We start from the raw sequence: 13454 nt of genomic DNA on the forward strand, positions 1-13454 counted from the left end.
AATAAATAAATAAATAAATAAATAAATAAATAAATAAAACAGAGAGAAACCTCATCAGCAACTTCCCTAAAGGGAACACTAAAGGGTATGTTCTCTGATCTCAGTTCCATTAAGCTAGAGATTAACAACCAAAAAATCTGCATATGATTGGAAATGAATTTCTAAATAACTCAGGAATCAAAGGAGAATGGTAACACAAATCAGAACTTACTTCTGAACTGAGTGGATGGAAAATGCTGCATATCGAAATCTGTGCTATGCAGCTAATACCACACTTAGAATGAAGCATATAGCTTTAAGTGCATTAATTATAAGAAAAAAGCTGAAAAATCAATTACTTTAAGTATTATGTCAGAAAAAGAACAGCACATTGAACCCAAAGAAAGTACATGGAAAAACAATAAAGATGAAAGCAGAAATTAATGAAATAGAGAACATAAAAATGAAAATCAACAATGACAAAAGTATTTAAAAAAAAAAATCCAATAAAACTGAGAAACCCCTGGCAAGGATGATTAAGGGGGGAAAGAGAGCAAAGATACAAATAATAAAAATCAGGAATGAAAAGAGGAACGCCATTACAGACGCAACAGAACTTCACAAGATCTTAAGAGACTATGAACAATGCTATGCCAATAAACTTGAAAGAAGAGATGAAGTATACAAACTCCTAGAAAAACACAAGTTACCTTGTGCCACCAGAAGAAACAGAAAATCTAAATCTAAGAGTTCATAACTGCATGCCTTCCAATGAAGAAAACTACGGGCCCAAACGGCTTCACTGTTGTAATCTATCAGGCATTTAAGGAAGAAATAATACCCCTGTTAAATAAACTCTCCCAGAGAAGAGAGAAAGAGAGAACAAGTCTGATTTGTTTTAAGAGGTCAGCATAAACTTGATCCAAACACTTACTAGAAAAGGAAATTATTCACGAGCGTAGATGAGCAATGCTAAACCAGAGTGTTAACTAACGGGACCCAGCGATGTAAGAGGAAGAAGGATGTGTCAGAACCTAGCTGGGCTTATTCCAGGGACGCAAAGTTAGTTTAGCAAGTTACTGCATTTGTTATTGACGGGATAAAGGAAAAACCATGTCAACAGATACAGATTTCAATGCGGAAAGCTTTGCTGCTTTAAAGAAATAGTAATGCGCCCGGCTGAGTGTGGCTCAGCAGTTGAGCATCGGCCTAGGATCCAGGAGATCGCGGTTCGATTCCTGGTCACAGGCTCCATCCCCAGGCTCCATCCCCAGTCGGGGGCGTGCAGGAGGCAGCCAATCAATGACTCTCTCATCATTGATGTTTCTCTCTCTCCCTTCCTCTCTCCCTCTGAAATCAATAAAGATATATTTTTTAAAAACAGTAATAATAAAAAAGGTTGATCTGGTTTAATTCTTTCTTTTATTTACAGATGAAGACATTTCCTACCCAGGGGCCATTCAGAAACCCCCCAGTGAGCTTTTCTGCTGCTGATTTTCTTTACCCCACCCCACTCTCTCCATGGTTGTGGTTTTTTTAAGTCAGGTGATACACATCTAACCACAAAGCCTTGGACACCCCTGTGTCTGCCTCCTCCCCTCTGCAGTCCACCCGTGCCCTCCGACCCACACCGACCCACCAGCGGGAGGACACACCTGGGACACGTAGGACACCCACTCCTTCTCGTTGTCGGGCCGCCTGGAGTAGGAGTTGTACAAGATGACGTCCTTCACCAGCACGGCCAGGCCTCTCAGGACGAAAGACGCGAACAGGTTCATGTGGATGTAGTTGCGTGTGCAGTGCAGTTTTCTGTGCAGGGAGAGAACCGAGTGCCTTCCCTCAGCAAACCTGGCTCAGCCCGACAGGCCTGTGCGGGCACCGGCCGGTCTGTCGCTAAGGGGGGGAGGTTCAGAGCGCAGGCTCCCGAGTTGGCGGGCTGGCCTATGAGACCTATTCCCTGCGACTCGCTTTCCTCACCTGTAAGATGGGGATAACAATAGCTAACCCCTAGGGAGCACGGTCAGCATGCCGCCCCGTCCCAGGCCCTTACAGTCGGGGAGGGACTTATGGGCATCCTGGCTCCTTACAAGCACTGGGGGAGCAGGCCGTGCTGTCGCCCTGATTTTACAGCTGGGGAGGGCGAGGCAGAGAGGTTAGGTCACCTGGCCAAAGTCACGGAGCAGCAAGTGGTAGAGCTGAGATTTGAACCCAGAAACTCTAAGGCCAAAATATGGCTCTTCGAGGCTCTACTGCCTGTAAGAACAAGAGAGCTTACCTCAGAGGGCTGCGGGAGGACTCGGGCAGTGAGTGGGCGAGAAGAGCTCACACAGCACCTGGGCACGTAATAAATGCCCAGCACATGCCAGCTCTCCAGCCCCTGCCTCACCCACCCGGAGCCCCCCGCGGTCTGGGCCTTGTCCTTGTCCTGGCCGATGTAAACACGAGTCCTCAGTCTCGCCCATCACTCCACTCTGGGCCCTGCCTGGGCCTGTGCGGCACACACCCCGCCCTGCCTTGCTTTAGAGCTATTCTTTTTCATCTCGAAGAGAGATTTGAAGCAGTCCTTGTGTTTTACCATTTAGATTTGAAGCAGTCCTTGTGTTTTACCATCTATGCACCCTTCTCCCTAACTACACTGGGGGCTACTCAAGGGCAGGGACTGGGCCCTGCTCTACCCCAGTGCCTGAGGCAAAACGGACCCTTGATTGGCCCAGGTTCTGCTAAAGTTCCTTCCTGCAGGGCTGGGCACGTGTCTCCTCCTGGCTTTGTTCTGAGACGTTGGGAGGGGGAGCGGAGGCAGTCACAGAGAGCAGGCTGGCTGTGCAATTGTCCCATTGTTCAAAAATTGCTCTCGCACTGGGGCAGATGGTTACAACTCTGCTCCAGGAGCCATAGACCATCCTGAGATTAAGGGTCAGGGAGGGCCAGACCTGGGGTTAGAAGAGCCCAGGTGGGGAGCTGCTTTGGAGCTAGCATCCAGGCCTCCATGGTCCCTGTCCAGGTCTCCTGCACCCATGCTGAACTCTCATTCCGCCACATTATGTTCCTGAAAGGGTTGCACCGAGATACAGCTTGAGAGGGCTCCCTGATGGCTCTATAAATATCTCACTTGAGTAATTTCTAAAAATGTGATTTAATAAAATGCACTGAGCCTTTGGATCCTGACAGAGTATTAGGGAGTGAAAATGCTTAGGTGCTGGACAGCCTGGTTGTGGTCCTGGCTCCATCACTCACTAGCTGTGTGATCTTGGGAAAGTTCCTCTATTTCCCCGTATTTCAGTCAACTCACTTATAAAACAGTGGTAATAACAATGCTAATCCCCTAGGATTAGGATTAAACTTAATTCTGATTAGGGAGAGGTTTGAATGACTGAGTATATGCAGCCTGCTTAGAGCAGTGCCTGGGCACCGAGGAAGCATAGCTAATTGGAGCCTGTGGGCCCTGCATTAAAATCCCCTCTCTACCACTCAATAATCTGCTTTGGGGAAGTCTCTTAATCTATTCTGTAAAAATAATGCCTCTGGTAGAGTTGTGGTGAGAATGGGCTGTGGTAGTAATGGGCGTGATAAGAATCTGGAGCAGGGCCTGACACATAGGTTGTCTTATCCAAAAGAGGAGAAAGCTGAGTCAGGAGCCCCAGATTCCAATTCTTACTGCGCTTCGTGACTGGGGTGACTCACTGCCTCTCAGGGGACCTCTGCTATCCCTTCCCCTTTCACCTGCACAGCGGGATGGATGGACGAGGGCCTCGCTCAGATCCCTTTCCAGCTCTGATGAACCATGTCATCACCCAGCCCAGTCTTCTACTGCCTTCCAGAGGTAGCCAATGAGCAAATTCCAGGGTACCCGCCTGAACACATGCCTGCAGGAGTTCCACTCACCGAAGAAACAGGAGGAGAGTGAGAGCCAGGAGGAGGGAGACTATGGAGAGAGAATAGCCCACTGTGTACAACAGCTGCAAGGTCGACAGCAAGGCATGGTGCTCCACCTGAACACAGAAGAAGAGCAGACATGACCACCAAGCTAGACAGCTATGGTCTCCAACCCCGAGCCCCATACCCAGGACCACCAAGGGTTCAGGCATGCACCCTAAAATGGTTGACACCCATGTAAAGTAGCTTAGACTGCTCTCTGGAGCATCTAAGAGGCCAAGGTGCCTTGATGAGTGAGGAACCCACCTTGGGTCTCACCTTCATGGCTAGTCCCACATCCCAGCATTGGTGCACCAAGATTCACAATGTCATAGAACTGTGCCAGGAGAAGAGGGTACCTTGGGAATGAGGACAGGTCCTTTGCCCCTGGGTGTGTTGCCCCTAGAGTATAGTAGTCTCTCTCTCTTTCAAAAATGGGGCCAGGTTTCTAACTGATGCCTCCTACTTAAAATAACTTTTCATAGATTACCTCTTAGACAAAGACCTAATTAAACACTGGAATATTTTTCTCTGAGTCCCAGGGTAACCTGATTGTGAACAGAGGATGATTTACTGGAAATTCTGTTTTGTTAAGTAAAATCTTACAATGGAATCTCACCTTTTCATTCAGTCCACCATATATATCACCATTAAGATATTATGGGTACTTCTACAAAATTTATTTAGAAAAAAAATCTTGATGGAGTTTCTAAGTAAATTTGCAGAAGGACACAGAGGAAGAGCAGACATGACCACCAAGCTAGACAGCTATGGTCTCCAACCTACTAAATTACGTCTTAAACTTCTCTGTGTAAGTCTTTTATCAGTTTTATTAAAGTAAGATTGATGTACAGTAAACTGCACATTTGCAGTATAAACCTTGATGAATTTGGACATGAGTATATCTGTGATTTCATTACTATATTCAAGATAATGAACATTTTCATCACCTCCCAAAAGTTTCCTGTGACCCCTTGTAATACCTCTCCTCTCACTACTTCCTACCATCCTATACCCAAACACTGGTCTACTTTCTATCATTAGAGATTAGTTTGCATTTTCTCAAATGTTATGTCAAATGGAATCTTATGATATGTACTCTTTTTTGTAAGGCTTATTTCCCTCAGAATAATTATTTTGAGATTTATCCATGTCATAGCATGTATCAATAGTCCACTCCTTTTTATTGCTGACTAGTATTCCATTGGGAATGTACCACAATTCATTTATCTACTCACCTATTGATGGACATTTGGATAGTTTTCAGAGTTTGGCTTTTACCAATAAAGTTGCTATGAAAATTTCTGTACAAGTTTTTATATGGATATGGATTTTCACTTCTCTCAGATAAATATCTAGATGTAGACTGGAGGAGTAGTATGGTGTATGTTTTAACTTCTTAAGAAACTGCCAAATTCTTTTCTAAATAAGTTGTATCAATTTACATTCCTACCAGCAGTGTATGAGAGTTCCAGCTGCTCTAGATTATATTAACACTTCATATAATCAGTCTTTTAAATTTTAACCATTCTAATGGGTATGTAGTAGTATCTTCTTGTGGTTTTAACTTGCATTTCTCTAATGATTGATGATGCTGAGAATAATTTCATGTGCTTATTTGCCATCTGTATATCTTACTTGGTAAAGTATCTGTTCAAATATTTGGCCATCTTTTAAATTGAATTGTCTTAATTCTGCATTGTAAATGTTCTTTATATAGTCTAGATATAAATCTCTTGCCAGATTGTGTTTTGCAAGTATTTTCTCCCATTCTGTGGCTTGCCTTTTTGTGTGTGTGTGTTTTTTTTTAACAGTGTTTGAAGAGGAGCAGAAGTTTTTTTCAATTTATCAACTTTTTGCTTTATACTTTATTCTTTTTCTCTCCTATTTTTAAAACCTTTACCCAATACAAGGGCCTTAAGATTTTCAGTTGTTTTCTCCTAGTTTAATAGATTGGGCTCTTACATTTAGGTCTGTGATCTATTTCTAGTTAATTTGCATTCATGGTGTGAGGTAAGGATAGAAGTTGGTCTTTTATATTTAATTGTTCTGGCACCATTTGTGGCTAAGATTATTCTTTCCCCATTGAATTTCTTTGGCACTTTTTAAAAAAATCAGTTGCTTTCATATGTGTGGGTCTGTTTCTGGACTCTATATTCTATCTCATTATTCTGATATTTACCTTTATGCCAATACTGCACTGGCTTGATTACTACAGTTTTATACTAAGTCTTGAAATCACTTAGTGTTAGTCTTCCACCTTTATTATTTCTTAAATTTGTTTTAGCTGTTCTAGGTCTTTTGCATTTCCATATACATTTTAGAATCCAACTGTCAATTTCTACAAAAATTCTGCTGGGATTTTGATTAAGATTACATTGAAACTATGGATCAACTTAGAGTCCATGAACATAGTATACCCCTCCATTTAGTTAGATTTTCTTTCCACAAAGCTTTGAAGTTTTCAGTATATAGGTCCTATTCATCTTTCGTCAAATTCATTCATACGTGTTTCATATTTTTAATGCTGCAATAAATGATATTGCTTTCTTAATTTTAATTTTTAATTGCTCATTGTTAGTATATAAAAATACCACTGCTTTTTACATATTTATCTGTATTTTGCAGCCTTGCTAAGCTCACTTATTGATATCAGTAGTACTTTGTGTAAGTTCTTTGGGATTTTCTATAGATGACCATGTTCTCTGTGAATAACATTTTTGTTTATTCTTCTCTAAACTCTGCGTTTTTTACTTCTTTTTCTTGCATTATTGCTCTGTTTAGGACCTTCAGTTAAATAGAAGTGGAAAAAGTGAACGTATTACCTTGTTAAAGATCTTAGAGGAAAGCATTTACTTTTTCACCAATTAATATGATGTCAGCTGCAATTTTATATTAATTTCCTGTGGCTGCTGTAACAAATTACCACAAATTTGGTAGCTTAAAAAAGCATGATTTATTGTCTTACAGCTCTGGAGGTCAGAACTCCAAAATCAGTTTCACTGGGCTAAAATCAGAGTGTTGGCAGAGTGTTAGTGTTAGTGACCCTTCTGGAAGCTACTCCAGGACAGGGGGAGACATTAATTCCCCAGCACATCTGGCCTGCCTTTCAGCAGACAAAGTGGGCTCCAAGAACCAGAAAACCAGCAAAAAATAAAAAATACAAGTTCATGTACTAATGGTCAGAAGCTAGAAAGTTGTGTATTGAATTGGTTAGGGCAAGGGGATGTTGATGGACACCATATGGGACAGTTGGTTTAATTGCACTCTATTAGAAAAGTTTCATAAACTGTCCTCTACATTCAGTATCTACCAAAACCTGGCTAATTCACTAGAGGTCTCAGACACCCAGATAGTCTCCAGCTCACTCTCAGTACCAAGAGGTGAATCTGAAATCACTTAGGTACTTTTATAAAATGCTTCATAATCAGTGTGTAATATGCACTCACCAGGGAAATTGGCATTCTCAAACACTGTTGAAGGGAGGGCAAAACAGTACAACCCTTATAAGAGGGGTGGGATTTGGCAATATCTGAAAAAATTACATGTGCATCTACCTTTAATCCAGCAATCCCATTTCTAGGAATCTTCCAAAAAATATACTCCCACAAATAAGAACCAACATACACATACAAAGTTATTCAAGGTGGCATCATTAGTAATAAAAAATTGGAAATAATCCAAATGGCCATAGGAGAGTGGCTGAATAAACTATAGTAAATATACAGGGTGGAGTACTATGCAGCTATAAAAGAAAAAAGAGAGAGAGAAATGTTGCTAGAAACTGATATAGAGTAATTCCCAGAACACGTGGTAATGGAGAAAAGAAAGATGCAGAATAGGGTATCTGGTATACTACCTTTTGTGTATGAAAAATGGGGAAATAACATATTTACATACTTGCTTGGTTTTGCACAAAGAGATGTAAGATATATATTACAATTTGATAAAAAGTAAAGAAAAAGAGAGAAAGGACAAACTAGAAAATAATACATATGGTTATCTATAGGCATTAGGTAGAAACAGTTTAGGAGCAGGGATGGAAGTAAAATTTCTCTGAGTATACTTTTTATATACTTTTGACTTTCAAACCTTACTGGTACTTTATTTATTTAAAAAGTAGAGACAAAAGAATGAAAAAGCCAAACCCTTAGTTCTAGTAGAAACAAATGAATAAAACTATATATCCATTTAATCACATGACCACATAGAGAAAGTAATTACTTCAAATAATTATGAACATAGTACTCTGAACATGGGATATAGTCTAAGGACATAAAGACCTTCAAAGACATTTTTACCCAAATAGGTTTATATTTTTAATGGCAATTTTTTTTTTTTTTAATTCTCACCTGAGGATATTTTTTTCATTACTTTTCAGAGAGTGTGGAAGGGAGAGAGAGACAGAGAGACACATTGATTTGTTGTCTCCTGCATAAGCCCAACCTGGGTTGGGGATGGACCCTGCAACCAAGGTATGTGCCCTTGGCTGGAATCGAACCCGGACCCTTCAGTCCTCAGGCCAATGCTCTAACCACTGAGCCAAACTGGCTAGGGCTTTTAGTGGCAATTTAAATATTAAAGTTGCAACTATTTTATATGTACTGTAAGATACGGTAAATAAATAATTATGGTCATGTTATTGGGATGCAAATTTTCACTGAAAGAAAAAAAAGATACAGAATACAAAATAAAAGAAGATACAGAAAAATCCTAAATGTTAAATTTGAATCAGAATTATCAATATGAAGTCTTGATTTTTAAAAAAGATTTTTCTAAGTCTGTACACTAAAGGTTCTAGAACCTAGTAGTGGGGGCAATGAGCACACCTAACACTGAGGTCTTGGTTTCAAACACTATTCATTCTTCCACTTAAAAAGTCCAGGACTCTTTGAAGAAACAGCTGACTTGTGCCTGGAGCAAGGCAAACATAAGAGGAGCTTGAGCCATCTTCTGGTGCCAGAAAATAAGGGAGTGCTCAAAGGCTAATAGGTTATAACAAAAGGCCGGGAGCGCCAGCTTGAAGGATTTTACCAACTAAATCTAGAAAACAGGTATCTTCCAAAGAATGAGTATAGCCCTGGCCCGTGTGGCTCAGCTGGTTAGAGCTTGTCCCGCGCACCGAAAGGTTGCTGGTTTGATTCCTGGGCAGGGCACATGCCCAGGTTGCCAGTTGGATCTCTGATAGGGGAGCATTCGGGAAACAACCAATTGATGTTTCGCTCACTCATTGACGTTCTCTCTCTCTCTCTCTCTCTCACTTCTTCTCTCTCTAAAAGTCTGTAAAACATCCTTCAGTGAGGATTTAAAAAAACAAAAGAATAAGTGAATACAACAATCTGTAAGTCCATAGTGATACTCAAGAAAGGAGGAAAAGAGGGGAGAAGACTTCTTTTCAGAAAACTGTCACCTAATAAATGTGGCAGGAATGACAGAGCTTGAATCGACTCCAGTAAGCATCATCAGCGCACGCTAGGGCCCTGAGGAAGGTTTGTTAGGGACCAAGATAAACACCTGGTACCGAAGGATCATCCCACCAATTACCAAGTACAAAAGAGAAATGTGCCTTCGCCATGGACAGCTGGCTGTCACTACCTTCGATATGTTAACCTAAACATGAAAAGGCCTTTCAAAGTGAGAGGCAACAAGCATTTATTTGAGAACAAAAGGATATCTATTCTGGACCCACTGATTTAGGCAGAAGCCTAAAATAATGTTCCGATTAGGAGACAAAGGGAAGGGGAACAGTCACATCAATAGAAGGAAGGCATTTCTATTGGTGCAGAGAACATGAATAGTGATGCTAATTTTTAACATACTTAAAAATTTTCACTCTGGGTGTCATCAGTCCGGCAGTCATAATAACTGCTTTCTTGCTATCTTTGCAAACTGTTCTTTGGGTCACAGTGCTGCTTTAGGCCCAGGCCGAAGGTTACTGTGCCCTGTTTTCGCACCCCAAAGGCCTGAGGGATAAGATGTGCAAGGCAGTCCTCTGGCATGGCAGCTCGGGCTCCATTGAAAGTGGCTCCATTTATATTATTTTTATTAACAACCAAGTGATCAAACGTCGCATCACTGTAGTGTGACCTCCGGCATTTTGGTCTCCTGGTGAGATACCATGCACGGCACCTGTGAGGATTAATTTGAATCTTACCTAACTTCCAGCTTACAAGGAAACGCAGAAGATGGAGAAGTGCATTTATGATAAGCCAAGGAAACAGCCAAACAAATCTAGATTGTGTTATAGATGAAGTTCTTCTGGCTTCTGCAAAAAAGCCAGTGTCGTTGGTGAAGGGCTGGGAGTGGGAGCACTGCTCTACGTTAGAAAATCCTGAAGTAATAGAAAACTAAATGCAATATATGAACCTGGATTAGATCCTGGTCCAGGGAAGAAAAGCGATAAAAATTAGGCAGGGGTGTGGACAACAACTGGGGAGATGTGAATGTGGCTGAAACATTAGTTGATTCAATGAAATTACTGTTAATTTTATTTAGTTGGAACAATGGCATTATCGATACATGGAATAATGTCCTTAAAATTAGGAAGTGCGTGATGAGTATTTAGGGGCAAAATTGCATGGTGCCTGCAAATTATTTATTTTAAATATGTTTTTATTGATTGCAGAGAGAGAGGAAGGGAGAGGGAGAGAGAGATAGAAACATCAGTGATCAGAGAGATTGATCGGTGGCCTCCCGCACGTCCCCTTCTGGGGATCGAGTCCACAACCCGGACATGTGTCCTTGACTGGGAATTGAACCTTGATCTCCTTGATCCTAGGTTGATGCTCAACTGCTTAGCCATGCTGGCTGGGCTGCAAATTATTTTAAAATATTTTATAAAGAGAGAAAGAGAGAGAAAGCAAATGTGGCAAAATGTTAATACATTTGAATCTAGATAGTGGATCTATGAGTGTTTTTTATTCTTTTAATTTTTCCATATGTTTGGATATTTCAAAATAAAATACTGGAAAGGTAGATATATATCAATTTATATGTATTATAGGTTATATCAAATATTAAAATTTATCATTAAAATTATAACATATATAGCAATGAAATTTTATATTTGAGAATAGAAAGAATTTTCATAAGGACAAAGAAAACAGCTTGAAGTAAGGCGAGATCACAATTTATTTAAACACTACTAAGCACAATTCTATACCAAGGAATCTAAACTTACTTGTGAATACTTAGGCACATGCACACACCCCCACATACACACAGACACATATGCACAGACACATACACACACATACACAACCTCTTTAAAAAGTACCCTATAATGTGCATACGGGCCCCCAGTGTGTTGTCAGTTGGAAGAACATAACATATTTTGTTTGCCAAAACTCTAGAGGACAAAGATTTACTAACAGTAGCCTTTTTTGGGCAAAAGTTCAACCCTCTGTTAGAAACACAGGTAAACATGGCCAGAAGTTGGTTTTGTGCTTTTGAAAAAATATTAAATATTTGAATTCTTAGAAATACAGCCATTTGCAGAGGAGAGGAGGCAATGCCCTTGTCCTCACTTTTCTAAAGAGGGAAATCTTTACTTCCTGTCCTGGAAAGTGCAGTTTTCAAATCTTGTTGTCCCGCCCGCTGACCTGGGCCACTGCAGACCCAGGCCCAGGGGAAGCAGCAGCATCTCGTACCTGCTGAGGATTCCTCCTCCCCTCGGCTGCACGTTAGAACCACCCGGGGAACGTGAGCACCAGTTCCCATTCCCGGGCCCCACTACAGACCCATTTATTCAATATTTATTGCATGTCCACTGTATGCAAAGGCTTCTGTGCATCCCAGTACTAGGCCGGAGAGGGGAGAGGGGGGTGGTATTCAGATGTAACTATGATTTGGTCATTGTTTTCAAATAGCTGAGTTCAGGAGGGAAGGTTAGAAATCCCTATAATTTGCCTAATTCAAGCCATGCAATTAGCCACAGTGTCCTGATGAAAGTCAGACAAATGCTTGAGATATGCTGAATCCAATTCAGTCACAGGTATCCTTTCAATACTTTTAAGAGGGGTGACCTGTCACATGGTAAAACTGTATAAAAAACACAGAATCAGCCTGGCTGGCGTGGCTCAGGGGTTGAGCATTGACCTAGAATCCAGGAGACCTCGGTTAGATTCCTGGTCAAGGCACATGCCTGGGCTGGGGGCGTGCAGGAGGCAGCTGATCAATGACTCTCTCATCATTGATGTTTCTATCTCTCTCTCCTCTCCCTTCCTCTCTCTGAAATCAATAAAGACGTGTAAAAAAATTTAAAACAAGAAACTGAATTCTGTCAACTAAAATCAAATGATAAATTTAAAAAGAGGTTTAGAAAGAATTCCCTGTAGATGTAGAAGAACAAATGGAAGGCTCTTCATGCCTGATGGGAAGATAGGACTGACTTGGGAGAGCCAAGGGCATGCCGACTCCCACCAGGCTCTAAAGGAAGTGAGCCACAACCAGGGCGGCCAAACGGACAGCCAAGTTAAAGGATTTTACAAAGAACTCCTGCATACCTATCACCTAGATTCTACCATGAACACTTTACTTGGTGTCATCTCATCTTTCTAGTTACCCTTGTGTAGAAGCTTTTAAAAATTATTTCACAATCTGTATGTAATTGGTATTACTGCTTAGAGCATATAGCATATTAGAGGATTAGAATTAGTAATGTGGCTCCAGTGTGAAATACGTCAGGAAGTACTTGACTTTAAGATTAAGTTGAAAACAGTATTGACTAATTTAAGAAAATTTAAGATTCACCAGATAAGCTTGATGCATTCAATGAACTAGAATTAACGATTTGCTTGTTCTAACTATTTAAGATATTTAAAATATTTAACCATCTAATATTTTAAGTGTATTAATGCAGTTTGAAATGTAAAAAGGCATCAAAATTACCAGTTTGTATGTGGCACCAAAAGCTAATCAAAGGCCTTTTTGATGGTATAAAATTTTACATATTTACGTATATATATAATATATATAGTAACAGAAAATTATTTTTTTATTTTTGAAAGTCAAATGAAATATTATGTATTTTAAAATAAACTCAAAAAAGCCACTGCAGAAGAGCCACCCTAAGACACCAAAAACTCACACGAGTAGACTATGATCATTGCCCTTGGAGAGGATTAGAGAGAGGCCCAGGGAGAATTGTGCTTGTTGGGGACCAGGGAACACAACCTGAGGAGTTGAAATGCAATAATTGTAACTATCCAGTGCCTAGTGGGTGCCAGGATGTGATGCCCACTGTCCCATCAAACCTCACCACCGGCTTGTGCAAAGTTGGCATTATCCACCCCATTTTATGGGTGCTTGGAGAGAAGTTCTGTGGTTTAAGTCACACAGTTAGTTTTTCTAGAACAGAATTCCTCACCTCCCCTCACATCCCCAAACTTTATTAAAACATCTTTAGCATCTGATGGGAAAATATTAAAATGATTTAAGAAAACCACAGTAAATTTCAAATTCCAACTACATTATGAGAGAAGTGAGCCACAATGGGGCAGGGGGAAGGAGGCAGGGGGCAGGGGGCAGGGTGTGATTTGCAGCTTCCAATTAGGCCAAAGAAT

At 40.8% G+C, this 13454-nt stretch overlaps 1 protein-coding gene across 1 annotated transcript in view; it reads right to left on the reverse strand.

The window, feature by feature from the left end:
- The window catches only part of GLP2R (glucagon like peptide 2 receptor), a 59815-nt gene that overhangs the window by 31491 nt on the left and 14870 nt on the right, over positions 1-13454 (reverse strand). The window contains exons 5-6 of the mRNA XM_016222409.2: positions 3862-3968; positions 1635-1788 (exon numbers count right to left, since the gene is read on the reverse strand). Coding sequence (XP_016077895.2) covers positions 1635-1788; positions 3862-3968 — 261 coding nt within the window. The remainder of the gene's footprint in view (positions 1-1634; positions 1789-3861; positions 3969-13454) is intronic.

The sequence above is a fragment of the Miniopterus natalensis genome, chromosome 17 (genome assembly GCF_054644295.1).
Source record: "Miniopterus natalensis isolate mMinNat1 chromosome 17, mMinNat1.hap1, whole genome shotgun sequence".
Classification (NCBI taxonomy): Eukaryota; Metazoa; Chordata; class Mammalia; order Chiroptera; family Miniopteridae; genus Miniopterus; species Miniopterus natalensis.